Source organism: Periophthalmus magnuspinnatus, chromosome 17 (genome assembly GCF_009829125.3).
Source record: "Periophthalmus magnuspinnatus isolate fPerMag1 chromosome 17, fPerMag1.2.pri, whole genome shotgun sequence".
Classification (NCBI taxonomy): Eukaryota; Metazoa; Chordata; class Actinopteri; order Gobiiformes; family Gobiidae; genus Periophthalmus; species Periophthalmus magnuspinnatus.
The window spans coordinates 24,939,888-24,966,116 of record NC_047142.1 but is presented as its reverse complement, the minus strand read 5'-3'; the positions used below and the strand labels follow the sequence as shown (position 1 = coordinate 24,966,116).

The following is a 26,229-nucleotide window of genomic DNA, read 5'->3' as shown; positions in this document are numbered from 1 at the left end:
ATGGTACTGGGTTTGGTAGATTCTTGGACCAATGGGGCCATACAGTGCAGTTGTGTTTACTAAAAGAGGTCAGTGTTAGAGAAAATGTTCGTGCGGCCAACTCATTTATAAACAAAAGCACAGTTAGTGTCAGGTGCCTAATCAACTGACAGGAAGTGTAATGTTTTCTTTGTAAACAACCACACATTTCAGCCTTTCAGTTAAATTTCATCTGATTTATTAACAGTTCTTATGGTACATGTGGTAGTAGACAGATCTGGGAGGTTTCTGCCCCATGTCCTTATTAGTACACACTAGAGTTTGAAGAGGTTCATACTTTGTTAAAGAGGTGTTTTTACATGTCATTTATGATAAGCTAAAAATACTGTCTAGACATAAACAAAAGACAGTTGAATTTATACTAGTGAAGTGTATTGGATGGATTTGTCATCCAAAGAAAAAAGTATTGACCCTATGTCCTAAAGTTATTTGTCTTTTACTTTAACATTAAAAATGGATCGACCTCAGTAGAGCAGAGTCAGCATTAATCGCCGAACTGGAGAACCCTCAAGTTTATTTGAGCGTTAACTGTGTGTGTGCTGCCTGCTCGGCTTAAACAATCCAGCTTATTGTGATATATGGTCCTAGTCATGGAGGTCTGCTTAAGGCTTCACAGCCACCTGGGGAGAAAGAGCAAGAGGCACTGTCAGACTGACATCTTCACTGTTTTTACACCACAGTTAAAACAGTGAGACGATGAGGGCCTCAGAACACAAACCGGCTCACAAGAAGCAAGGGCCACAAAACCACAAGGGGCAAAAAAGAGGAGCATGAAGGCACAAGGCTAATACTCCAGTAGCAGGAAAGATAAACACACAGGAAAGCTGGGGAGGAAATCTCTTGTCAGTCATGTCCTAGAATTTCTCAAAGGCTAAAACAGCGTGATTCCCTTTATTTATAAGTTTTCTTTTTATGATGGTCACTACACCTTAGATTATAAGATTGTATTGCATTATTTTATTTTATTTATTTATTTAATTGGACGTTTACACATTAGACTAAAAGTTGTTATTATAGGGCCTACCAGGCAGTGACTGTCCTATTTCCAACGTTAAACTGAAATAACCTAATCAAAGAATATAAGAATATAACCTCATCAGAACATACAGAAGTTAAATGCCTTTTTGGTTTTGTAAATTAAGATCTACTCCCATCTACTGGTCATTGTGGTTATATCAGGAACATGTAAAAATAAATGCAAAAGGTCTAGATCTTTAAATCTTCCAAAGGTCGACGTTTAAATCTTCCAAATAATAGTGCAACACGTACAAATAATAACGAAATATAATCACTGCAATTTTCTTGTTGGTCATGTAAATACATTTTGCATTATTGCATTATGTCAAGCATAGGCCCAAAGCCCAAAGTCACAAAGAGATGGGACGAAACGTATTATTACAATTATTACTTACACGTACCGTATATGAATGAAACGAACCTCTAATTTAGTTTGTTGTTAAATGTACGATGAAGAAAGTAAACTTTCTGCAAGGGCAAGTCAGACGCTTATTGATGACGTCATTATAAGCGACAACGGACGCAATGGCCGCTAATTCAAGTGAGCTCGAAATAGCAAAGAAAAATCTTACTGATGCCATTGGCGATAATGTTAAACAGTAAGTTACAATTAGCTTCATTTAGATAAGCATGTTCCCATGTTATTTTGTTACTTATTTGTAAAAACAAAAACACTCGACATTAAAGTAAAGATTAACGTTAGCTCACAAGTCTTGCTAGCATCCAATGTTGTAAATTGTTTAAGTTACTATTTGGCGATTAAAATGTTCAGTAATTTTATTGACTTTAGACTGTTTGCTTCTATAAAGCTTTATTATCTTAAGAAAAGCCCCCCTCTGGTGTAATTACACTAAAAGGAATCACAGTCTTATCTGCCAAAGCATCTTCTCTATTTTTTTTGTATTTTTAGTTATTGGGCAAATTTGAAGCTGTGGTTCAAGCAGAAGATCAGCAAAGAAGAATTTGACATTGAGGCACGTCGTCTGCTAGCACAAGAAAATGGTTTGTCATTTCTTTGTTATAATATTGTTAATTTGTGCATTTCACATATATCTATTTTTATTCTTATTTCTAGTTCACTTTCACAATGATTTTCTCCTGGCCATTTTAACCCGCTGCCAGATCATCGTCTCTACACCAGGTATCAGAATATTTATATTGTATTATTAAAGTATGTCCTCAAAACGCTTGTGCAATAGTGTAGCTACGGCAATTCCAACCATGCTATACTGTTTTTATATTTTATCCTCTAGAGGGCGTACCGTTACAGTGGTCAAGTGGCCCTGCTTCAAAGCCCGGAAAACCAAAGGTGAAGAAAAAAAGTTCCTCAAGGCAAAAATTTGATGTAAGTTTTGTTTTAAAATAATAAATGTGTTTGACTGGCAGTATGTGTAAAATGTTTAATAAATCTTGTCTGTTTCTTTAGCACCGATTCCAGCCCCAGAACCCTCTGAGTGCAGCACAGCCCTTTAGTCCACGGGATGCAGGTGGAGAGGAGGAGGAGCTGCGTCTCAGCGCCCACACATTGTTGCTTCCCACACGAGGTCAGTTGGAGGCCCGCATGATGGTGACAGCCTTTGAACTGGGGCTGGATAACATCACAGAGGATGCCGTGAACACAATGGTCCATGCAGTTGAGGTGTGTAGCTAATAGAAAGGCAAAGGTGTTAACTAATATTTTATTTAGGTTAAATTGCCAATGTACCGTCTTTTGAATTTTAACCAAATATAGAACTGATCTGATAACTGATATCTTGCTTGATTCCACAATTTATTGCAGCATCACTTGAAAGATGTCTTGACAGCTGTGATCACCCGAAGAAAAGCTTACCGGTTACGAGACGGCCATTTCCCTTATGCATTTGGCAATGATGTGGTGCCTCAGCCATATCTGAAAAATAGTCTTGCTGCTTATCACAGTGTTATGGAATGGTAAGCTTCTTTTATATTAGTATGTAACACATTGAACTAACTAATATATTAAAATTAAAACTATATCAACATAGTTTTAAATTAAATATTAAAACTATGTTGATAAACAAAATATTTAAGTATGAGCATGTATGTGTGGGTCTGAACTAAAAGCATTTGGTATATTTTGTATTTTTAGCATTTAGTATTATTGATTGGTGTTATATCTAATATCACATACAAGCAGAAATAGGAATACTACTAAGGACTGTGCAACAGAATTTTTATTTTATATGTGCACAAAATATTGACAATAATTTCATTTTAATCTGTAATTTTAGTCCTCCTCCAAGTGCCTCCCTTCCGGCTGGGCCTCCAGTTCAGATGTCACCGGATGAAGCTGAGCAGCAGGCTGTTCATTTGTTAGCTTGTTCTGCTGATACTCTTCCTGCATCGCTACCTCCAATCAACATGTTTGACCTTCTAGAAGCTTTACAGGTGAGTCTTTATGCCTTGGTCAAAATTTGGTCAAAACTGCCACTCTCTATCTCTATTAATAGTTAGAATAATGTACAGTATTGATGATACATTCATTTTACTTTAAAGGTAAACCATGGTGTGATGCCTTCTCACACAATGTATGCTCTCAATATGGAACGCATTTTGTCACGGCTCTGGCACCCCAGTCACGAAGAACTTGAACAAGACTATGTACATCGACAACGGATCTCCTCAAAGGATGGTATACTAGTTGGTTGATAGATTTCATAAATCCAAAGCAAAACTGGAACTCTGAGGATGACATTAATCCTAAAACATTGGAACCTTCATATGGTTCTTATTGTGTATAAAAATGAATGGACCAGGATTTATAACTTTGTCACTTACTTATTTTGCTTTTATATGGAATTTACAATATCCCCAGTCATTAGATTTTTTCATCTTTATGGACGAATGGCAAATGTGTGATGGTTTTTTGTTTTTTTTTTGTACAGTGTTAATAAAAATCTTTTTGTACTTGTCAGCTAGATTACTTAATAAGCCGCAAGCCCGTTTTTACACTGAATTGTAAACCTAAATGTACCGATGATGCACTAAGCTCGCAGCTAGACGGTGATTCAGACACGTTCAGATACTGGTTCCGTACGGCGTCACAGCCTCTTACCATATTTGGCTGTGTTGCACTTCCGACACGCAGCTGTCCAATGAAGGAGCACGCTGGCTCATGCTGTCAGCTGGTGACTCACTGTCCCGTCTGCTCCTGTGTCTTCATAAACAAAATCCTCTTACCCAATTGTAAACGTTCTTCTCCGTAGTATCACTGAAATAAATTGTATAAGGACTAAAACAGGCTATATGTTGAAGACATTTATTGTATTAATTTACAAGTGCTAAAAATACAACGTAGAAATGTTAAAAAGTGTTATTTCAGGTTTAACGTTAGTTACACCCATATAACAAAATTGTATGCAAATATTAAGAAAATAAGGCAGTTGTCAGTAAATGCTACACCAATTAACATCCTCTGTGATGTGTTTACTGTTAGTGTTACTGTCAATGTACGTTAGCTGGTGGGACACTCAGTGCAGGGCTCAAAATGAAAAGCAATAAAAGCTTTAGTGCATGATCATGCGGGGTAAAGTCCAGTTAACGTTATTTTTCCATCATCATCATCACCATCATCAAATAAAATCTGGGACAGTCTTTCTATGTAGCCTAAAAGGGTGTCATAAAGTGCACCCTTGAGACTAAAGTGCACCCTTGAGACAAAAGCACCTGTCCTGTAACATGATGGGGTTACTTTTTCATGAACGTTGTCTTGAGGTCTTGGCCAGTCTGTGGCAGATAGTGAGTACAAAAAGAGATCTATATACAAACGTGAAGTCTACAAAGCTTGGTCCCAAGTGCCACTTGTTTATTTCTAGTAAGCTTGGAGCTGCTGGGTGAGAATAAGCTGGCAGCCACTGTTAACGTGGTCCATAACTTTCTGCTTGAGTAGCGCCAGCTCATCTCTAAGAACATTGGCAGAGGAAACCAATTCCGTATTTTGGGTCTTCAGGTTTTTGACCCTCTCCTCCAGTCTTGAGATCCTCTCCAGTTTCCTTTTCCGGCATTTGGACGCGGCTACCCGGTTCCTCATGCGTTTCCTCTCCGCTTTGATGCGCTCTTGGCTTTCCATGTCGATGGGGGAGAGAGGAGGGGTGTCCCCGGACATCTCCGGGACGGTTTGAGGCTCCTCTTTGAGTGCGTGGAGCCGTGGGTGGTGAGCCACCGCTAGTTGGTGGTCTATGTGGTTGTGGGGTGGTTGGACGAGTGGATAAGATGTGGAGTGTTTCTCATTGGACGTAACAGAGCCCACGCCACCCGCAAATGCGCCTAAATTAGTATACTCTGGTGGCTCCGTGCGTGCCGTGCTGCTGAAAGGGGCTCCACCATTTTCGGACACAGAAGGGCCAGATGCCACATTGTTATTGCCGCTGGGTTGCGCGTCAGAGTGCGCGGCTGGCGCTGGTAACTGCTGGTAGTGGAGTTCTGCTAACGCCTTTACGAAGCCCTCGGCAAATCCTTCCTGTTCGTCTGTGATGTTCTTGGGACAGATGAACTGTGTCGGGGTGGGAGTAGTCAAACCGGTACACGACTGTATGATGAGCCTCTCGAGCTCAGGCGAGGCCAGCTTCAGTAAACCCACGTCCGGGGACGTCAGGATGTCCAGAGCTTTGGAGCTCAGCTGGGGCTTGAAGTTTTTCGGGTCGTTCAGATTCAGTGTCATAGTCTGTTTGAGAGTCTTGGGGTTAAATGCGAACACCCCTGTCCCGTCGCGCTGCGTACTGGAGGCGTTCTCCTCATAGAAGGTCGTTTCCATTTTTTTGGACATAGATTTACTACGTTTCGTAGACTGTTTTTAAAAGTCCCTTTTCATATGTCCCGTGACTCAACAGTCCTCGCTGAAAGTGTTGTAGAATATTTGAAGTTCCACTTTCGACAACTGTCCCAAGAAAACTTTCCTCTCCCGCGAATCGCACAGTCGCATACAAAAACACTGTTCTTCCGCCTTTGCGTTTGGTTTTCACGTATGACACGTACCTTATTTGTTTGTTTTCCTTCTCGAAAAGTAAAAATAACGTCTCAACCGGGATAATACTTAGTATCACTTCCAACGTGGAGACGAACTTTATCCACCTCTAAGCTGCAGCCCCTCTGAAAATAACAATGATGTAATTTCTAAGGCTTCTGATTGGCCGAAGATGATATGATGGGCGGGGAAACTGTAATGACATGCAGGTTGCTCTGACAACAGGCACTTGCCCCGCCTCCCGCGATGGTCGACGGGATTAGGTAATGCAGACGCTGGAGCAATGGACTATGGGATTACGTAGTGTTTTTGAATATTTAGTTACCCGCTCAATTATTCTGCGTAACCCGAATCACTCCTGATTGTATATCAAATGCGTAATTAACCAAAGTTTAATACATTTTGATAAACAAATATGTATTCTCACTAAATCCGATTTTTGTAATGATGACCCCATAGCCCAATCAATTATAGTCTTATTCAAACATCCAATAGTGTACGAGTGAAGCTTCAGTTCTGCCTGAGTGATTTAAATTGTGCTGAAGCAGTCAAGATAGTAAGTGACAGTGTACAGATTCTGTCCTGTCTGTCTAGCCTCCCCATTGTATTATTCAACACGTTCTCCTCAAGCCACCAATAAATAAGTAAACAGTCTCAGAGGACCTCCTAACTGCTGTGCTACACTAATTCGGGAAAATTATGCGGCCATAATGTGTCATTGATAGTCTACCTTTAAAGTGCAAGGCCTATTTGTCTCCACGTAAATGCTATTGTTTTGCCTGGAATGTCCCACAATATGGCATCAAACATATCTATTGCTTGAATTACTGGTGTTTTTCTTGATAAAAAAATTTAAAATAAAAAAATCTTAAAACTGTGCTTGGACTTGCCCTTCCACAGATCTGGCCTGTTACTTGGCCTGTTGCTTTCACTTCCTTGTCTCCATGGAGTCAGCCAGAAGAGTTTAATTCCATACTTTAGACAAGCAGTAACATCTTATGGAGACAAACTGTAATGGACCCTCAGAAAAAGAAAAAAAAGAAAAAAAGGTAGTGGTCATTTAAAGCAAGTGTCTGAAATTAAACCAAAATACACGACATAGCCAGAACCAGCCTTTGATGAGGCACAGTTAGTATCACATAAAACAAACTATTACTTTATAGTGTAAGTCTTAAGTGTACATGGGATCAATCAAATGTCACTGATTAAGCTTAGTATGTAGAATTCATACAGCTTTTGGAGAGCTGCTAAAGTTACCAGTTAACCCAAGAACTATCTTTGCATTACACAATTGGAATCATGAAATTTGAATGGGTACATGGCATTTTCATGTACTTGGCCATTTATTCATTCACTCCACAGAATATGAATCATTGTTATTAGGCCTATTAGGCTGCATTTGATATTTTTCTCTCATAGTATTGTATAGTGTAGCAAGTCCCCTCCTGTAGTCTACACCTGTGTCACGGCACTTACTGCATTTCTGTTGCAACTGCCCTTCCTGCTTTCCCGTCAACTTTTCCTGACCAGCTCTGTTCAAACACTGTTTCCTCTGGGCTGCTCCTGCTGTTTCCACTGCACAGTTTTCTAATCAGGAACTGACCAGCACCACATGGAACTAAACTCCCTGGGTGTTGATGTCTGCTTTAATAACAATAAAACAAATAGGTATTATAAAGATATTGTTATAATGCTAATGTTTGAAAGGCTCGTGAAGTAAAGTAGGCCTAGATTTTGCATGTGTCTAGTGTTTGTTGAAAACCATCTGTGCCTTCCTGTTCTTTTACTAAGTTATGCTTCCGTAGAGTACACCATCTTTGTTTATCATTTTCATGCTTCCGTAGTGTACACCATCTTTGTTTATCATTTTCAATACAAACTCCCTGATCACACCCAGCTATTTCCAACTGACAGCTGTGAATCCTCTCACACAACATGTGACTTAAGTCAGGTTTAACACTCATCGAAAAACCTGAGTAGTAGTAGAGTAGTTAAATCAACTCAGATTAACAGATTAAAGCATTTGTCCATCTTTAATTTTCATAGCCTTAAACTGTAGTTATTAATATTATTTTTAAACTAATTTTTAGTTAGGTGTTATTGGATCAGATTTTTACTGTGAAGATAACTACTGTAGAAGAACTGTATACATGGAAGTATAAAAAAAATATTGGTCCATGACTGTATAGGCCTGGTATAGGGTATTTATAAGAACTATAAATACATAAGAACTAACTATAAAATACAAACAATACAACAATACACCATTTCATTGTTTGGATTTAAAATATATATATTGCGCCATCTGGTATAATAAAAATAAAATAAAAAATGAACAAGCAAATGAAACAAAATAAAACCCCAAAGACGACTCCACTGGGTCTGTTCACTTTATGGAAGTATATTGTTCAGCTCTGCTCTGCACGTGTTTGCGACTTGCCCTTTTTGTCCTCTCGGACTATCCGTAAATCTGCTCTGTCGCTGAAGCTCAAAGTACACTTTTCAGAAACTTTAACCATTATCTTTGCCATTAACCGTGTAAGTGAGTGTGCTGTTTAATAACATATTTGACATTTGATTTAGTCTAATGGTTATAGTAATTGGTAACGGTCAGATTTTTTGAACGAATTTTTACTGAACGAAGATGCTATAATGGATCTGAGCTATAATACGAGCACTGTTCTGCATATTCCCCTGATTTTCGCTCCGCTATCACCTTGAATGGCCACTGGAGCTGGTCGTTTTTCATTTTTATTTCTTCTAGAGTCATAGTCCGTAAAGCAGAGATGTTTTACGTGGGAGTGGACGTGGGTACAGCGAGTGTGAGGGCAGCTCTTGTGACCAGAGAGGGTTTTCTCAAGAGTACAGCGGAAGAGCCCATCAGCATCTGGGAGCCTCAGTCCGACCACTATGTCCAGTCCTCCTCTGAAATCTGGGAAAAATGCTGCATTGTAGTCCAGGTCAGAAGTTGTAGTTAATAATAACATGCATTAGGATTACAAGACAGAGTTACAAACCTACTGCAATGGATTCACAATCAAGGGCATTGTGCGAGGATATATTTTATATATTTATATTCTCTACATTATAGTTTAAAATAAAATGCCTGTATTGAGGGTTGGGCGATATTATGATAAAAAATTTAATTGTGATCTCACCTCTCTGACAATCTGCTCTTTTAATAAGCTTGCCATGTATCGTGATTCCCTGCTTTTCTGTATAATGCAGCTCTATGGTCAAAAACAGACCCCCACCCACTACTCCTATTGGTCAACCTCCATTATGTTCTAAAAGAGAGTGACAGGTGACTATAACCAATCACAGATAAGTGTGAACTTTCAGGAACAGTAGATTGCTTTAGTTACCTCTTAAACACTGTATTAATGATACTAAACAAAACTTGTTATAAAACTGACAATTTTTGTCATATTGCTCTGACCTACCTACATGTTTGATGGTCTTTTAAATGCTTACTCTGTCCCAGAGGGTTGTCACTGGTGTTGAGAGGGGCCAGGTACGAGGCATAGGATTTGATGCTACCTGCTCTCTTGTGGTTTTGGACCAGTGTTTTCAGCCCATTTCTGTCTGTGACAGTGGTAAGTCGTAAATATGTTGTTGTAAATATTTGGGTGTTTTATTCAACTTATAAAAAAACATGTGGACAATAATATATATAAATTATTTTGTTGACTAAAACAAAAAAAATAAACAAAATAAATATTGTTTTCAGAACATGTGTCACTGTTTTGTTTTCTTTAGGAGACAGAGATAAGAATGTTATAATGTGGATGGACCACCGAGCAGCAGAACAGGCTGTTCGTATTACAAACACTGGTCACCAGGTTCTGAGTCGAGTTGGAGGGGTCATGTCTCCAGAGATGCAGCCCCCTAAACTCCTGTGGCTCAAAGAGGTGATAGAGGCCACCAGAAACTATTACATGTTTTGTTTTTATAAAATGTTTCGATCATGTAGTGTATAATACACTATATGATCATAATCTAATAATGTATAATAATGTAGTGTGTAATTAATATAATTGATTATAATTATTATTATCAGTATAATAATGCGGGCAAGTTGAACACATACTTAGATGCTTCTGGTCTCTATGTGTGTTATAATTTGATGTAACTGGCACTTCTCTGTTTCCAGAATCTGAGAGAAAGTTGCTGGAACAAAGCAGCACATTTCTTTGACCTTCCAGACTTCCTGTCTTGGAAAGCAACAGGCTCATTGACTAGGTAATCTCAGCATTGCTTTGCATTAGATTAATATTAATGCAATAGAAATATTTTTTCTTCTATAGAAATAGAAGTATTTTTATTAACAGTTCATGTTACGGTATGTTTTTATTCTAAATTTGGTTATTCTTTTCAAAAGGTCTTTATGCACTTTGGTGTGTAAATGGACATATTGTCCCCCCGGTGGATGGGATGATAGTTTTTGGACTACTATTGAACTTGGTGACCTCTTGGAAAGCAACTACTCTAAAATTGGTGAAATTATTATTGCTGATATTAATGGTATATTTTTACATTTCTTACTGTTGTTCCAATAGAATCTTGATGTATTCTCCCCAGGTAATGTGACCTGCCCCCCTGGCAGTGCACTAGGGCAGGGCCTGACAGCAGAGGCTGCTGCTGATTTGGGTTTGGATCCAGGAACTGCAGTTGGTGCTTCTCTTATTGATGCCCATGCTGGAGGATTAGGTATTGAAACAAATATAGAAAATACAATGTAGCACAATCAAGCATTTGATTAGATTTCCTGCTGTATAAGCAGTGTGTCGTGCTGTAAATATGGCTTAATTGTTCAAACATGAGAATTTATAATTGATAGTTACCTATCTCACCCCGGGGTTGTCCTGGTAACTCGATCCTGGACATCTGGTTTTGTTCTGAGAGTTCAACTACATATGAACCCTACCCTCTGACCTCAGTAGTGACCCCTGCAGGTCACACATTGTTGTATAAGTCAGAGGCTGAAGAACACTCTGCACTTTTAGTTGTTGTAGATGTCAAAGTGATGTAGTCCTCTCACACCAATAAGTAGATGAGGCCTCTATCTCAAAACCAAACCAAAGAAAGAACAGCTATTGCACAACAGTTACTGTCACTGCTGCAAGCCACAAGAAGGTAAATGAAAAACTTCAAAGTATTGTAGGCTTTGATGTTCCACTTCAGAGTAAAAAGCCCAAAGCACAAATAAAGTGTTGGTTAGGGTGTTTTATGACATTATACTTCAGGTTACAGATAAAATTGCAAATGGAAAATAGGATATCTCTGCTAATATTTTTCTTACTAGGTGTTATAGGTGCAGATGTCAGAGGCTTTAACTTACCATGTGATTGCCAGCCTATCACTTCACGAATGGCTATGATCTGTGGGACATCAACCTGTCACATGGCAGTCAGTATGCACACATGACAAAGGGCTACTATTGTACTTGCAGTTCAGCATTTTTTATTATTTATTTGTGTATTTTAGATTAGCCATAAACCTCTGTTTGTGCCTGGTGTTTGGGGACCTTGTTTGTCTGCAATGGTGCCAGGTTTTTGGCTAAATGAAGGAGGCCAGAGTGCAACAGGAAGACTGGTATTTTTACTAGACCTAAAAAAGTGTATTTCCAAAGTATTTTCGCATATCGGTCCACACTCTTTTTTGTTTCTCTTTAGGTCGAACACATGGTGAAGGGCCATGCTGCTTACACTCAGCTTCAAGAGCAGGCAAAACAAAAGTTAGTTGTTTGATTATATTGAAATTTGAAATAATTATAATGACTTGTTTGTTTATTAATAGTGTTAACTTTTGGAAGGTGTCCTTGTACTGGGGAGAACGTCTACTCATACTTAAACAGTCTTTTGAACACTATGAATGGCCCTACCTCTCCAGTTGACCTGCTCACTTCCTCTTTACATGTATGGCCTGACTTTCATGGAAATAGGTCACCACTGGCAGACCCATCATTAAAGGGAATGGTGAGCTTCTAAAAAACACTGGTTTAAGTTAATAAGTAGATGTTTGGAGACTCCCTAAGTGCAGATGGCTGAAATGATGAATGTCCACTTTCTCAGGTTGTTGGACTCACATGTTCCCAAACGCTTGAAGATCTGGTATTACTCTATCTAGCGACTGTACAAGCTCTAGCTGTAAGTTTGCAAGTAGTTTTACCTGATGCAAGTTGGTTAAGACTGCTCTCTCCATTCATCTTTTTCTGTTTTCTTTGTTTTTAGCTTGGTACATTACATATTCTTGAAGCGATGAAAGAGGCTGGTCATGACATCAAAACAATTTTCTTTTGTGGGGGTCTCAGTAAAAATCCACTTTACGTTAAGGTCCATGCAAATGCAACAGGTATTCAGAAAATTCAATAAAATTTTTTGTCAATATATGAAATTATGTATTTATTTTTGTCATCTTGTATTTACATCTATACTAATTTTCAGGACTGCCTGTGGTGTTGCCAGACCAGATGGAGGCAGTGTTGGTGGGAGCAGCAGTTCTTGGTGCCTGCGCTTCTCAAGACTATAGTTCAATACAGGTACTTTCTTGTTTACCATATTAATAATGAGTTTCTGAACATTTTAATTATATTCAGTAAATCACAAGATTCACTATTGATTAAAATATATTTCACACATTTTAAATCTGTTATTTGATTATTTGACTCAATACTGCCACCTGCTGGTAAAGTCATTATACGATTACAAATAGAGTAGTAACTCACTGAGGCCTAAATATTCAGTGTAATGTGGATTTAATAAATGTGTAAATGGTTGTTGCTTAGCAGGGCATACCCCTTTAATCCCGATGTACTAAATATAAGTTAATATTGTTTGGTCTAAGTTGCACCTGCTGTCCCAGTTTTAGCCATACCTTCTCCAGCCTGGTGTTTTGTCTGATCCTGGAGTTGGACGGGGTACATTTAGGAGGTTTAGCTAGTGACAGCAGAGGGGGTCTGCATTGCTTTATTCTTACCCTCCAATCAGATTGCATCTTCTGCAGTTGTTGGTCCCATAACTGGGTCAACAGAGGTCCATAACTGACTGTAGTCCATGATTTATTGAAATGTTTTTTTCTGTGTGTTTTTAGGAGGCCATGGGTAAAATGGCTAAAGTGGGTAGTGTTGTTTGGCCTGACGATGAAGTAAAGAGGTGAGACATATGTGAATTTCTTTTTTCTGCAGTAATGCATGGAATACTGACATAACATGGATATGTTATAATATTTCACAATCCGGTAAAATTAATTGGACACCTTTTTCCTTCAAAATTAGTTATGAGTCGTGATCTTAGAAATAATTTTTATTTGGGCCAAGACTTCCCTGTAAAAAAGATTCTTCATCTCAGCGGAACATTCCCTGTTATCTGTGTGTGTGTGTATATATATATACACACACACATATATATATATATATATATATATATATATATATATATATATATATATTTTAAACATGGCATTTTACACTACCCCAACCATCTTCTCTCTTTTCCTTTATGTGTACCACAGCTTCTATAAAAGAAAGTACAGTGTGTTTCTGCGCCTTTTCGACCACCAGAGGGAGTACCAGGCTCTCATGAATCCAAGATGACACAGACCATGTGACGTACAATTTGGAGATGGATAATTTACTCACTGGAAACATAAATGACTGAAAAGCCAATGTGCATTTAGTTTCCTTTTTCCACTTTGCTGTTGAATAGGGAAATAATATTTTTTGATAATCTGAAGATTAGGTGAGACTGTGATTGTATCTATACAATATGCATACAAAGATTAAAACATAGTACTAACCCCAACAAGGATATTACAGACTGTATTCATTCGTAGAAAGTTTTTTTTTTTTTTTTTTACTAATGACTCAAAACAAACAACCTTCTGTTACACTATTGCAAAATACAAATATTTTCAATAAAAAAATAATGCAGAACATATTTGATACAATTTACATATGACTTTTTATTGGGGTCGACAGTGGCTCAGTGGTTAGAGTGTTGATCCCCCAACTTGAAGTTCGGAGGATTGAGTCCCACTCGGACCAAGTTCTATTGTTGTGTTCTTAGGCAAGACACTTCACCCACATTGCCTAGTATGAAAGTGGTGTGTGCGCGAATGATAGGTGGTGGTCGGAGGGGCCAATGGTGCAGATTGGCAGCCTCACTTCTGTCAGTCTGCCCCAGGGCAGCTGTGGCTACAGTAGTAGCTTACCATCACCAAGTGTGGAAATGAATGAATAATGACTATAGTGTAGCGCTTTGAGAGGCTTTGAAAAAGCACATTACAAGTGTAAGCCATTATTATTATTTATAAAATCATTGCATTTTACTAAATATTTAAAATATGAGACAGTCCTGTGATCTGATGGTACAAAATCACTGACTTCCTAACAGACCGGAGGCAGCTCATGCGGCTGGGGAAGAATGTCTCGAACACTCGGACTATCAGCACAGGACTCCATCAAACTGGTCAAGTTTGCGGATGACACCACCCTCATCGAACTCATCTCGGACGGCGATGAGTCGGTCTACAGGAGGGAGGTGGACCGGCTGGTGTCCTGGTACAGCAGCAACAACCTAGAGCTCAACACCCAGTATACAGTGGAGATGATTGTGGACTTAAGGAAAGTCACAGCCCCCCTGCCTCCCCTCACCTTGACTGACTCCCCCATCATCACTGTGAACTCCTTCCTCTTCCTGCGCACCTGCATCACTCAGGACCTAAAGTGGGAGCTGACCATCAGCTCCCTCATCAAGAAAGCCCAACACAGGATGTCCTTCCTGTGGCAGCTGAGGAAAGGCAAGCTGCCGGTCCAGATGATGGTGCAGTTTTACATGGCCATCATTGAGTCCATCCTCACCTCCTCCATCACTATGTGGTTCTCTGGGGCCACTGCCAGGGACAGACAGAGACTGCAGCGCATTGTGCGCTCTGCTGAGAAGGTGATTGGCTGCAGCCTTCCATCTCTACAGGACCTGTACGTCTCCAGGACTTGGGGGCGAGCAGGCCGTATAGCAGCCGACACTTCTCACCCTGGACATGGACTATTTGAGCTACTTCTCTCTGGCAGGAGGCTACGGTCCATTGGGACCAGAACCTCTCGCCATAAGAACAGTTTCTTCCCCTCTGCCATTTGTCTCATGAACACTTTATAATATCTGCACAAAACTGGACACTTTACAACACCGGTCACTTTAATAAGTCATGTTTGCGCTGTTTTTCTGATGCTGCTGTTGTATATATTTTCTACCTCTGTGTTTTATTTTTAAGCATATCTTTTAACTTTGTGCATGCCCTTATTTGTATTTGTATTTATTCAGTGTGTTTTTATTTTGCTTTATCACCGCAGCAAGTTCCTAGTATGTGAACTGTGTTCACAGACGATGGCAATAAAGGTCTTCTGATTCTGAAAAATGCATTCCAAATAAATTGTTAAAGTCACTTTCATGGATGCTGTTGACTGGGTTATAATTTATTAACATGTTTATCCTAACATTAATTCTGAGTCATCTTGTCTTGTACATGATCCTCTCTTCCTGTTTGCATGTCATATCAGGTGGCTCTGCAGATCAAAAGCGACATGCTCCTTGCTGATATCCTTAACCCAAAGAGGAGGACACCAAATCCTCCACAGCTGAGGTAACAGTCAGCTAAAATAGGACCCCTCATTATGAAGAGAACGGGGTTAGCACTAGTAGCTAAAGCAAGCACTCTCTTTGTTCAATAAAGTCATGACTGAGGAAGTTTGTTGACTGCAAAACCAACAAAACTGACCTTATCTCACATAGGAAGTTGTTACAAGAACTTGTGAAGCTTTTTTTTAATTTTTTTTTTTTTTTTTTTTTTTTTTACATAATAATGACTCAAATTAACTTTGGTCAAATACATTGATAGAGGAAACTGAAACAAATTCATATGATAACAAGCAAACACTCTGCCATCAGGGTAAAAGAGAAATCTTTGTATAATTTAAATCTAAATCTGAATAAATGTTTAACATCTTCTTAACATTATTTCCTTCAGTAAACATGTTGGTGTTATCTTCCCTTTACCCTTGTCATATTTGTAGTAGTCAACACAGACTTTGTATCATTTACTATGGTACAATTTTAGGTTGAACTAAAGTCTGTGTTAATGATTCGTGTTATATTTTGGTGGGGGTGTGTAGCGCAGGTACTTCTTTCCTGATGGCAGGTTTTTAGTGTACACGCCTGCAGGAAACATGGAGGCTGCCTCTTGTTCCATTAGAGCTGGTGGCACCATCACACATTCTCCAGGCTGAAAAGACAAAATGGGTTGTTCATGGCATAGTTTGGTGTGTAGTTCAGTTATTGTATTTTGGCTTGTAATGCAACATAAAATAATGTACAAATCATTAATATTATCAAATTTGATTTGTACATACAATTATTTGTGTTTAATTTGTGTGGGGACATGGACCATACCTGCCAATCAGCAGGAGTGGCCACCTGTCTGCTTGCTGTGAGCTGCAGTGAGTCCACTACTCTCAAAATCTCATCAAAGTTGCGTCCAGTTGTAGCAGGGTAGAGGATAGACAGTTTGAGTTTTTTGTCTGGGCTGATGACAAAAACCTATAAACATTCACAACAGCAGTATGACTATAGCAAGCATTATAAGAATTAAGGAAATGTTTCACGTTCTTTTACAGTCCCTCACACATCGTGCAGTCAGTGGCAAGCCATCTTTGTCTTTCTCATCTGGGTCCAGCATGCCTAGAGCCACTGCCAGATCTCGTTTACTGTCCGCAATGATGGGAAAGGGCAACGAGATGCAAGATGACTCTTCACAATTGTAAGCCAGAATATCCTAGTACAGAAGAACAGCAATGTGCCTCTCAAAGTTACTGTCAAACTGAAACTGCAGACAAACAGAGAATCTTATCATAACCTGTCTGCTCTACAGAAGCCAACCACAAACACATTTAGTTTCAGTAACGTTTTCCCCTGCACCTTGGTCCAGCAGTGGTGGTCTTCCACAGAGTCGATAGAGAGAGCGATGATTTTGACATTCCTTTTGGTGAACTCACTGCTGAGTCTAGCAGCTCTACCCAGCTCTGTGGTGCACACAGGGGTGAAGTCTCTGGGATGGGAGAACAGGATGCCCCATCTGTAGAGACCCCACAAGAGGAAGTGTATAAACTCACGAGTTGATTGAACAGCTAATAAGGGACCTACAATGTGGTGTAAAATGATGAGTTATCTTTATAAATAATAAAGTCACCAAATTCAAGGACTACACTGTTACCACCCCTTAAGTAGGCTAAATGGCATTATTTAGGCTATACAGAGCTTTCTTGTTAGAATACTATTCATTTTAAAGGGGATACAAAAACAATACACCCAAAAGAACTACGGATATGTTAAAATATTGTTATTACTTACGAATCCCCAAGAAATGTATGTAGTTTTATCCTTCCAACTGTGGTCTCCGCTTCAAAATCGGGAAACTCATCTCCGAGCAGCAGTCCGGGCATCTTCAAGACCTGTCGCCTCCAACAAGACTGACTCACAGCAGGAACACGCCTCTGTGTCAGTCTAAAACGCGCACGCCAGCATCTTTTGAGGGAAGCACCAGATTTGATGACGAGTTAAAGTATTTGTCATTCTCGTAAATTGTTTTCATTTTGAGAAATTAAATGTGAGTTGTTTAAAGGAATGGAGTCTTCTCCAGTTGTGCGCGTTGTTCTTTTATGCTTTGGGACTGATTAGCCACGTGACCAGGACAGTCTGCGCTCAACTTTGTGCTCAAACTTTGTGCTCAACTTACAGATTTTGCGTCAGCGGCAACTAGGATTAAAGTTTTCCTGTGAGCGGTCAGAGGACTTGACTTCATAAAATGTCCACCTCGGTGTTCAGGCGGAATAGTTGCCGCGGAGGGTCGTGCGGCGCCCGGACATCAGCGGAGGGCAACAGGCGCAGAAGCTCCAGCTGCTTTGCACCTGGAGCTCAGGCTGAGGACTTCTCTGTGAGCCTCAACCAGCCCATAGTTTCTATCGCTCTGCGCTTCTTCTTGGCCATAGACCTGTGGCTGTCCAAGCGCCTGGGAGTGTGCTCCTGTGAGGAGGCTGCGTGGGGGAGTATACGGCCCCTGGTTCGGCTGGTGGAGTTCTCAGGTCACGTCGCTCCGTGGCTCTTCGGCGCAGTTTACACGCTCCTCCGAGGAGAGACCACAGAAGAGCAGGAGATCATGCTCAACCTGACCCTGGGTGAGCTTTTATGTCAGTGTTTTTGGAGTGTTTGCATTAAGAACGGATGCTGCTTGCCTAGTTACAAAAAGCTGATATTTTTATTGTAATGAAAAATATATGATAATTAGGCCAGTTTTATAAGTGGTTTTCCATTCGCCAGCCTGTATGTTTAGTCTAGATACAATATTTGGGTTCATTAGTCTGAAGTGTTGTCTTTTGCTGCTTTTGTAAGTAGCCTGTCAGTTTACAGAGCATTGAATGATTATGAAAATAGCTCATCACAAACCTGTGTGTCTGCAGCAGCTTCATGCACTGTTTGTGTGTCCCCATGACCGAAAAAAGATCAGCCATGGAAAGTTTTCCACTGTAAGGCCACAGCTGTGGGATCTGATGGACATGCACGTGCCAACAGTGCTTTTTCCGTACCACAGCTTATCACTGGTCATTGACATTCACCAGTCAGAACTAACACAGATGTATTCAGTATTGTCTGGGCAGTCAGGGGGAAATATTAAACGTTTTACCTTGTTTTTTTTTTTTTTTTTTTTTTTTTTTTTGTTTTTACCTTTTCTGAGCTCTCTGATGTATTACTACTATCTATTTAGAGTACATGACCAAATTGTAGAGACATTCAGCACTTTTTTCAATCATTCCCATGGCTTAAAAAATAAATAAAAAAATATTATATTTGTATTTGTATTTTTTATATATATATATTTAAAAACAAAATGTATTTTCCATAATTAAGTTAAAAATAACTCATACTGAAAACCTTGAGAAACTTTTTAATAAAAAAAATCACAAAATGTCTAAGCCTATTCCTCTTGTGTCATATTTATTTAATTGGCTGCTGTGACAGCATTTCTGTTCACAACAGACAGTGTATGTTAGTCTGTAAAAATCAAGTTTATAGATATTCAAATATCATTTAGTCTCCGTTGATCCATTCTTACCCATTAAAAAATAAAAAATAAATGAATCAGATAGCAAAATACAATTTCAGTCAATTATATTAAATATAATATTTCTATTTGCAGCTTTGCTTCTAGACCTGATGATGGTCAGACTTCTGAAAAGATTGGTCAGACGTCGAATGCCTGCCCAAAACCGGTCGGACATCTTGTCTACCTTTTTTGTGGAGAAGTATTCATTCCCATCTGGCCACGCCACGCGGGCCGCCCTGTGTGCTCGCTTCCTGATGGCCCAGCTGGTTGACACTTACTCGATGCGGGTGCTGGTCCTGGGGTGGGCCTCTTTGGTCAGTCTGTCCCGACTGCTGCTGGCCAGACACTATGTGACAGATGTGTGCTTCGGCCTGGCCATGGGCTACTGTCAGTATGGCCTGGTGGAGCAGCTGTGGGTGTCCTGGGACTGTCTGCAGGATGTCCTGCTGCTCAAAGTGAGGGAGAGGTTCACCAGAGCCTACAGTCAACTGTGGTCAGCAGACTGGGCTCTGTAGACTTTCTAAAAGAAGAGAAAGAACTGTGATTTTCACACCTTGGAAAATATTTGTTGTAGTACCCTCTCAATGAATTTAAATGACAATTCCAACGGCAATAATTATGGATAAATACAACTGCACTAACATCTACACAGAAACTAAACCAGTTATCATTTATCAACATGTTTAATTTTCAGACCAGGGCTCAGAATATAACTACATGAAGGACCTTTGAAGAGCATCTAAAGAGAAAGAGGCCTGCATTAGGTGCCACAGTTTGAGTGCTGGTATTGATAAGCCTGTTGTATTTGTTTGCTTGGTATTAATCATTGAGTTCATTGTCAGAAAAGAGAATTTACTGCCTATTTGTGCTTTACTAACAGTAAAGTACTGAATGTGTTATTAACTGAAGAACATAATTCATTTATGTACAATAGACATATATTGTACAATAGTGAAATGTTATTTTTTCTGTTCATTGTATAGGTATTATAATTATGTATTTCTGTATTAAAATGTAAGGATGCAGATTTTTTTCATGTTTTTATTGACAGACTTTTAAACAGATATGAAAAATACTGTGAACATTATGAAGATATTCAAACTGTTCTCTAATTTGATCTTAGAGCCATACATACAGTTTGTTGTATACCACCCTGATTCTTTTATTTAGAAAAATATAGATATATATTATTTACGTGCAAAAATATCCATGCAGACTTGGTTATGTATTAAAGTTCATAAGATGTGTTGCTGACGCCTAGCTGGTGGTCTGGCCAGATCTCTCCAGCAGCCTGATGTCATAGGTCACCATATTGAAGTTGTCCCAGGCAAACAGTTTCCTCAGTGCATGGTTGTAGTCTACCATGCTGTTGTACCTATACTTGTTTATGAAAGGAATAGCTATAGCCTTCCCCACATTGGTAGCTGTATCGAACATGTAATTGATGGTAGTATTTGGTGCGGTGTAGCTGCCCACAGTGTACAGACGCCCACACATCATGAACGCATTTGCTACAGTGTTCTTCCTGATGCTTGTCTCCCAGCTCTGCCTCACCTCCAAACTCTCTGGATCCAGTTTTGAAATCATGATGGCACCTTTTGCTTCATGTGTGCTGTAGATCGCCCACAGACCCTGCTCATCCACTGCCAGGTCAATGTCAGTGCGCCCCCCCCAGGAGTATGGGTGCTGACCATGGAAGCTGGCATTGGGCAAATCCTGTTGGTTCACCAAGCTCTCTGATGTCAGGTCATAGCGAATGATGGTTCTGCTCTGCCTACGCTGGTAGTAGAGTGATCCTCTGTAAACTGTGGCCCCAGTACTCTCCACAGGCTCAGGCAGCATGAGGACCTTCATTGGGAACCCACGAGAGAACTGGTTCATATCTTCGTATGCAAAGAGTTGGCGAATGTCTTTGCCCACTGCATCGATGCGCCACACTGTTTTGTTGGAATAAAGAGTGCCTTGGGGTTCTGGATCCTGCAACCACACACCGTACTTTCCGGTAATACTTTCTGCCTTTTTGTGGGATATGGGCTCTCCAACAGTCACAAGCTCTCCACAACCTGAGGACAAACAAACAAAAAGACAAAGATCACAAGGTCAGATTTAAGTTGAAAGTTTGCTAACCACATTACTATTTTTATTTATTTATTTATTTTTTTGGCTGTCCTCTGCATATGTGTTTTAACTATTTTCTATGGGCCTATTCCAGTGCATACTATCCATCCAGGTCATATTATGACTTGAAGTCTATATCCTCCTTGCGTCCATGGAGATGTCCACTGGAAGAATGCATGTTTTCTAAAGTATTTTTTAGCCACAAAAAACTGTAAAAGTCCGGACAGTGTGGCTGAATATCATGTGCTCTGTATGTTTACCTTTATTAAATGTTTGGTTTCTCTCAGGTAGAAGATGAGATGCAGGAACCTCTGTCACCTCTGCCCTCATCTCCTGGTATGCATTTGTGCTCACACTATTTACAGAACCTTGAAAAGGAGAGCAGACCATGTAAAGCATATACAAGCATGGATGGGCTCGAGCTGCAAAAGAGGTGTTACAAATTCCTATACCTTTACCCAACAAGCGGTCAACTGCAACTTGACCCGATACCTCCTGGAGACTTCCCTAACCTACTTAGCCAACAAGCAAGCTATGTTTGCACTACTGAAAAGTGGACCTTACTTAGGGCATGGCACTTATGAATAGTATTTAAATTAGGTATAATTACATACATTTCAAAATACTATGTGTTTAATACTAACATATCTCAAAGTCAGTTGGAACATGCTTCTTCCCTTCATTTCATTGTATATATTTAAATATCATAGTTTCAGATATTAAAAAAAAAACTTTTGTTCTGTTTATCTCTAAAAGAGATAAACAGAACAAACTTTTTTTTTTGCAGTGCATGTCAAATATTTATATATTTTCTGTTAAAATTCATGCAGTTTACAATCTTTCTTGTGCTGCCTCAAATGTCTTTTCTCATCATCAGATACACACTGGCCACTAACATGTTGTAGCTCATACCAGTGTTTGGTCTGTGTCCTGTGTGGGGCTGACATGGCTTCAGCCTGAGACTCTCCACCTCCAGGCTGGTCTTGGACAGTCTCCTCTGCAGCTCTTGGATCTGCTTGGTGAGCCTCTCCTTGTCCTGTTGCAGCTGATCCCTTTCCCCTGTAACCTGGGTGTAGGCCTCCTGAAGACCCCTTTCTCCATTAGACTGACCATTTGTGTCCCCCACGAGCCTACTAACCAGTGCTTCCAAAAGGGTGAGTCGTGACAGGAGCCGATCTCTCTCCATTAGAACTCCTGGGCAGCTGCCAGACCCCTCCGGACTGGACACAGTGAAGATGTACTGGCATTGCCCCTTGTCATCATGCCTTTGAGTGAAAGCTCCTTGGTTTTCAGCCAGGTTCCAGCTAAACAAGGTACAACCACATACAAACAGCACTTGGACCCACATTTTCTTCTTTTTCTCTGTTCTTTTTTACTTCGATTGGAAGAACAGGTCTGAATCCTGACTTTCCTGGGACTTGAATATTTATACAGTGAAGTGTCTTGGAGGTGGGAGGGAGTCAGGAGAGAGGTGGGAGTAAATAACTTGGGGGTGTGGTGTGTTACAAGCATCCACATGTTTGTGTTGTAAGTTGTAAGTATAAAAATGGTAAAAGTATAGACACTTTTTCACTGCCACTCAGCAGTTGGTGCATTTTTGTATGTTGTTTTGATGAAGAGTGCCTCCTAATATCTCTGTCAACTGTGGCGCTGTTTACTTCCCCTTTAACTCACAGTTACTGTCATGTCATTAAGTGTAGTCCACTTTATGGGATGGCCCCAGGCTGTTGTGCAAGTCAGGAGTATGTGGACAGGTTTGTAACTCATTAGAAGTAATACAGACCTACACCTTATGCCCCTCATCTCAGTGGCACTGGAATGTCTGGGATGCAGCAAGTCGTCAGTCTGGAGAGAAAAGTGTCATAGACTGTCATTACTGCCCTAGCACATGTCTTACACGGAAAAGAAATAAGAAGCAAAACAGGACTCCACTAGCATCATGAAGGAAACCAGTTTTGAAAGCAAGCTACTTAACTTAGATGTAAATATGAATATTTTTTACTGTTTTCTTTTGCTATTCGTAGTCAGAAAATAACATAACAAATTCAATCAAGCTGGTTTCTGAACTGAATGCCAGGCATTGGGTGGGCCTGGTACCACTGTTTAGGTCACTGATAAAATTGTATTATACTGTATTAAAACGTATTATTATACAACAATTTAATTTGATTGTTTGATTGTTACACATGGTATACACCTGAGAATATTTCGTGTTTACGCAGGAAGGAAATGACAAATGCATCGCCGCCTTCTCTGCGGTGTGTGGCCACACTGACATACTGGGAGAGTATTGACGTAAATGCGTCAAACCAAGCCTTTTTCAAATCTACTGTGCTTATGTTTTAGCCGTTTACAAACCTATTTATGGATCTTGAGAACTGTAGAGAGTTTGGCTGTGTTTTCACAGTAGGTGTGTTTTTGCCATATCATTCCTCTAAAAGCTTCAGCTCTTCCCTTTTCCCTGAGCACCAGAACTCTTCTGCAGACCACCTCACTATTTACTAAAGTTAGTCTGTTGGGATTCAGCACTATTCAGATGCCTCATGCAGGGGCATTAATCTTTGGCCCTGTGAATGTTTTGGTTTAGTTCTCACGAGAACTGCATACATACGTTATAACATTATATAGGTTGTAAATTTCGTAAGAAAATCCAAACTTTTAATTGATCTCCCATATTTATTATTATATTACATAATGCAGAGACCACATGAGGAAGTTGATGCCAGTGCAAAACAAGAAATAATTTTGACAGCTTATTTTAGCAAGGCATTTTCCAGCTGCTTCGAGCAAGCTTGTTGCAGTTAGGCGAAGCTAACAAATACATTGTTTTGGAAAATACTATTTTGCAGTTTTTGTTAGCCCATTGTCTAGTTACTGAAGTCAAAGTGATATCTCATTCTCTCAACATCAAATTCCACTACACAGGGGAAACAAAAAAAAAAAGCAAAAGTGTTTATCCTACATACCATCCATCAAAATACTGCACTGCAATATCCACCGATCAAGGACAAATGGGACAAATTTAAGACATTTAAGATTTTAAATCGGATCCAGATTTATGATCTTAAACTCTAAATTTGAAATGCATATAAAGCACTATTAAGTAGGCTAAGTCTTGACTAAAAAAACTAAAATAAGTTGTTGATGAATGATCACACAAAACTGACGTAGCTTTATTTTCTGCCATTTGAGGGCTTACTTCTCTGGGATAAACACATTCCACCAAGGTGTAGTCACAGGTTGTCAGACGAATAGAGGGTATGCATTCAAACACAAAGGAATTTAAAAATGTTTCCCACTGGCGACATTTGGTTTATATAAATATGTGTTTATGGAATACTTTAAGTGATAATGTATATATTCAACAGTTACAGTTGAATTCCTCTTTTTACCTTATGCTTTGTTTACAGACATGAATTATGAGATGGGCCAGACTCTGCCTGATAACAGTTTTATTACTGTAACTGCTCACAGTTGGATTTGCTTCTTGTATTGCAAATAGTATAGAAAAACATAATTTTAACCTTTTATTCAATTCAAAGAAAACTCATTAACATCAGAGAACCTGGCCAAGAGGTCGACAGCATTCACTACAGCGTAACGCCAACCGATGTGGAATTTTGGGTATAGATGCCAACATTAATAATAAAGTTGTAAATTAAATTGTATTACAGAGCCTATAGCCTATAGCTGGCCATATCATCTTGAGAATGCCCACTCTTGTCAGATCTCGGAAGCTAAACAGGGTTGTTCCTCTTTAGTACTTGAATGGGACACTTTTGAGCAGGTACCATCATTGTAGTGTGGCAGTGGCTCTACTGCATGCTGTTCTTGGGTCTTTAGCCAAGACATTGCATCCACCTTGCTTAGTGTTACTATTGTGTGTAACTGAGTGTTGGCCATGGTCAGAGGGGCTGATGCTGCAGGTTGGCAGGTTGGTTCCATCAGTCTGCCCCAGGGTAGCTCTGGCTATTATGGTGACTTCATTAATAACTTACCACCACTGTGTGTGGAGTGAGTGAATGTATAACACACTGTAAAGTGCTTTGGATATCTTGAAAGGTGCCAATGCATTATTATTATTATTATTATTATTATTATTATTATTATTATTATTATTATTATTATTATTATTATCATCATCATCATCTGATTAGTGTTTAAAACATAAATGAAAAGACTTGAGCTGTATGACACATTTCAAAGACGGGAAGCGGTGGTGCTTTCCTACCCTAATGGGGCCAGAGTTCATGTCCCTGTGGTCTCACCACTGTGAGGTTTTATGTCTGTTGAACAATTTCAGAGAACAGATACCATTTTGATGCATTCTGAAAAAAACAGACACACATCCTGTTTTCCAAAAGGTCACAAACTCAAAACCTAGATACGCAGCAGAATTAAAAAACACTTACGTTACATAATCGACATTTCACTAATGCATGTGGGCCTATTCTTGTGTTATTATCATGGAAAGGCTCCTCGGGCAAAGCTGAAGTAGTTTCAGCGCCGTCTAGCGTCTTCTCATGCTACCACACCTTACCGTGATGAACAGGCCCAACTCCAAACTTAATCGATTTCATATAAGAGTCAGTCAAACGGGTGGGGGCGCACTGAGCAGACCCTGTCATGTTTTTATATATAAATACACTGCCTGTCATGGTGGCATCAGGCTGGAGGAGACTATTTCTTTAATCGTTGTAACAATAAACAGACTCCTAGGCCTATCACATTCACGGTTCTAATAGGATTTTCATTTGGATTTATTTTAATAACACTCTAGTAGTTAAGCCTCTTCCACTGTATTGGTTATACGGACTAAACAACAGCATAAACCAGCCGAACAAACAAAATTAACCAGTGTGCCAAAATCTCATCCACCCACACACTAAGGCTTCCTCCTGACTCGAATGACAAAGGGA

The 26,229-nt window shown here is 39.6% G+C and overlaps 6 protein-coding genes across 6 annotated transcripts; 3 read left to right on the top strand and 3 right to left on the bottom strand.

Annotated features, from left to right (window-relative positions):
* Positions 1-1,536: 1,536 nt before the first annotated feature.
* On the top strand, positions 1,537-4,317 carry tada1 (transcriptional adaptor 1). Its single transcript, XM_033982442.2, has 8 exons — positions 1,537-1,655; positions 1,967-2,058; positions 2,132-2,197; positions 2,310-2,401; positions 2,483-2,695; positions 2,837-2,988; positions 3,309-3,465; positions 3,574-4,317. The coding sequence occupies exons 1-8, from the start codon at positions 1,582-1,584 to the stop codon at positions 3,724-3,726; spliced, it is 999 nt and encodes a 332-aa protein (XP_033838333.1). The 5' UTR covers positions 1,537-1,581; the 3' UTR covers positions 3,727-4,317.
* A 5-nt stretch (positions 4,318-4,322) lies between these two features.
* On the bottom strand, positions 4,323-6,160 carry LOC117385661 (transcription factor Jun-like). The gene has a single exon (XM_033982962.2). It carries the CDS (start codon positions 5,840-5,842, stop codon positions 4,889-4,891), a length of 954 nt encoding a protein of 317 aa, XP_033838853.1. The 5' UTR covers positions 5,843-6,160; the 3' UTR covers positions 4,323-4,888.
* A 2,369-nt stretch (positions 6,161-8,529) lies between these two features.
* fggy (FGGY carbohydrate kinase domain containing) lies at positions 8,530-13,953 on the top strand. The gene is made up of 16 exons (XM_033982961.2): positions 8,530-8,578; positions 8,805-9,000; positions 9,525-9,636; positions 9,800-9,951; positions 10,194-10,282; positions 10,422-10,537; positions 10,622-10,750; positions 11,346-11,449; positions 11,528-11,635; positions 11,716-11,777; positions 11,856-12,018; positions 12,115-12,189; positions 12,274-12,394; positions 12,487-12,581; positions 13,133-13,194; positions 13,553-13,953. Exons 2-16 carry the CDS (start codon positions 8,827-8,829, stop codon positions 13,632-13,634), a joined length of 1,644 nt encoding a protein of 547 aa, XP_033838852.1. The 5' UTR covers positions 8,530-8,578; positions 8,805-8,826; the 3' UTR covers positions 13,635-13,953.
* Positions 13,954-15,941: 1,988 nt separating this feature from the next.
* LOC117385663 (peroxiredoxin-6-like) lies at positions 15,942-17,568 on the bottom strand. Its single transcript, XM_033982965.1, has 5 exons — positions 17,443-17,568; positions 17,011-17,167; positions 16,718-16,867; positions 16,486-16,632; positions 15,942-16,318 (listed from the first exon to the last, which is right to left on the bottom strand). The coding sequence occupies exons 1-5, from the start codon at positions 17,532-17,534 to the stop codon at positions 16,172-16,174; spliced, it is 693 nt and encodes a 230-aa protein (XP_033838856.1). The 5' UTR covers positions 17,535-17,568; the 3' UTR covers positions 15,942-16,171.
* Positions 17,569-17,833: 265 nt separating this feature from the next.
* On the top strand, positions 17,834-19,839 carry LOC117385662 (polyisoprenoid diphosphate/phosphate phosphohydrolase PLPP6-like). Its single transcript, XM_033982963.2, has 2 exons — positions 17,834-18,266; positions 19,286-19,839. The coding sequence occupies exons 1-2, from the start codon at positions 17,897-17,899 to the stop codon at positions 19,705-19,707; spliced, it is 792 nt and encodes a 263-aa protein (XP_033838854.1). The 5' UTR covers positions 17,834-17,896; the 3' UTR covers positions 19,708-19,839.
* A 555-nt stretch (positions 19,840-20,394) lies between these two features.
* Positions 20,395-22,690, bottom strand: LOC117384798 (myocilin-like). Its single transcript, XM_055228295.1, has 3 exons — positions 22,223-22,690; positions 21,571-21,678; positions 20,395-21,255 (listed from the first exon to the last, which is right to left on the bottom strand). Exons 1-3 carry the CDS (start codon positions 22,656-22,658, stop codon positions 20,450-20,452), a joined length of 1,350 nt encoding a protein of 449 aa, XP_055084270.1. The 5' UTR covers positions 22,659-22,690; the 3' UTR covers positions 20,395-20,449.
* Positions 22,691-26,229: the final 3,539 nt, after the last annotated feature.

Excerpts from the sequence above, each read along its gene's own strand:
- tada1 (XM_033982442.2), top strand. The coding sequence starts at position 1,582 with ATGGCCGCTAATTCAAGTGAGCTCGAAATAGCAAAGAAAAATCTTACT. Across the intron at positions 2,198-2,309 it reads GATCATCGTCTCTACACCAG|AGGGCGTACCGTTACAGTGG; the intron begins GTATCAGAATAT and ends TTTATCCTCTAG. Across the intron at positions 2,402-2,482 it reads CCTCAAGGCAAAAATTTGAT|CACCGATTCCAGCCCCAGAA; the intron begins GTAAGTTTTGTT and ends CTGTTTCTTTAG.
- LOC117385661 (XM_033982962.2), bottom strand. The coding sequence starts at position 5,842 with ATGTCCAAAAAAATGGAAACGACCTTCTATGAGGAGAACGCCTCCAGT.
- fggy (XM_033982961.2), top strand. The coding sequence starts at position 8,827 with ATGTTTTACGTGGGAGTGGACGTGGGTACAGCGAGTGTGAGGGCAGCT. Across the intron at positions 9,952-10,193 it reads AACTCCTGTGGCTCAAAGAG|AATCTGAGAGAAAGTTGCTG; the intron begins GTGATAGAGGCC and ends CTCTGTTTCCAG. Across the intron at positions 11,778-11,855 it reads CAAGAGCAGGCAAAACAAAA|GTGTCCTTGTACTGGGGAGA; the intron begins GTTAGTTGTTTG and ends AACTTTTGGAAG.
- LOC117385663 (XM_033982965.1), bottom strand. The coding sequence starts at position 17,534 with ATGCCCGGACTGCTGCTCGGAGATGAGTTTCCCGATTTTGAAGCGGAG. Across the intron at positions 17,168-17,442 it reads CATACATTTCTTGGGGATTC|ATGGGGCATCCTGTTCTCCC; the intron begins GTAAGTAATAAC and ends GGGTCTCTACAG. Across the intron at positions 16,868-17,010 it reads ACCACCACTGCTGGACCAAG|GATATTCTGGCTTACAATTG; the intron begins GTGCAGGGGAAA and ends CTTCTGTACTAG.
- LOC117385662 (XM_033982963.2), top strand. The coding sequence starts at position 17,897 with ATGTCCACCTCGGTGTTCAGGCGGAATAGTTGCCGCGGAGGGTCGTGC. Across the intron at positions 18,267-19,285 it reads CATGCTCAACCTGACCCTGG|CTTTGCTTCTAGACCTGATG; the intron begins GTGAGCTTTTAT and ends TTCTATTTGCAG.
- LOC117384798 (XM_055228295.1), bottom strand. The coding sequence starts at position 22,658 with ATGTGGGTCCAAGTGCTGTTTGTATGTGGTTGTACCTTGTTTAGCTGG. Across the intron at positions 21,679-22,222 it reads AGGACACAGACCAAACACTG|GTTCTGTAAATAGTGTGAGC; the intron begins GTATGAGCTACA and ends CTCCTTTTCAAG. Across the intron at positions 21,256-21,570 it reads AAACCAAACATTTAATAAAG|GTTGTGGAGAGCTTGTGACT; the intron begins GTAAACATACAG and ends GTTTGTCCTCAG.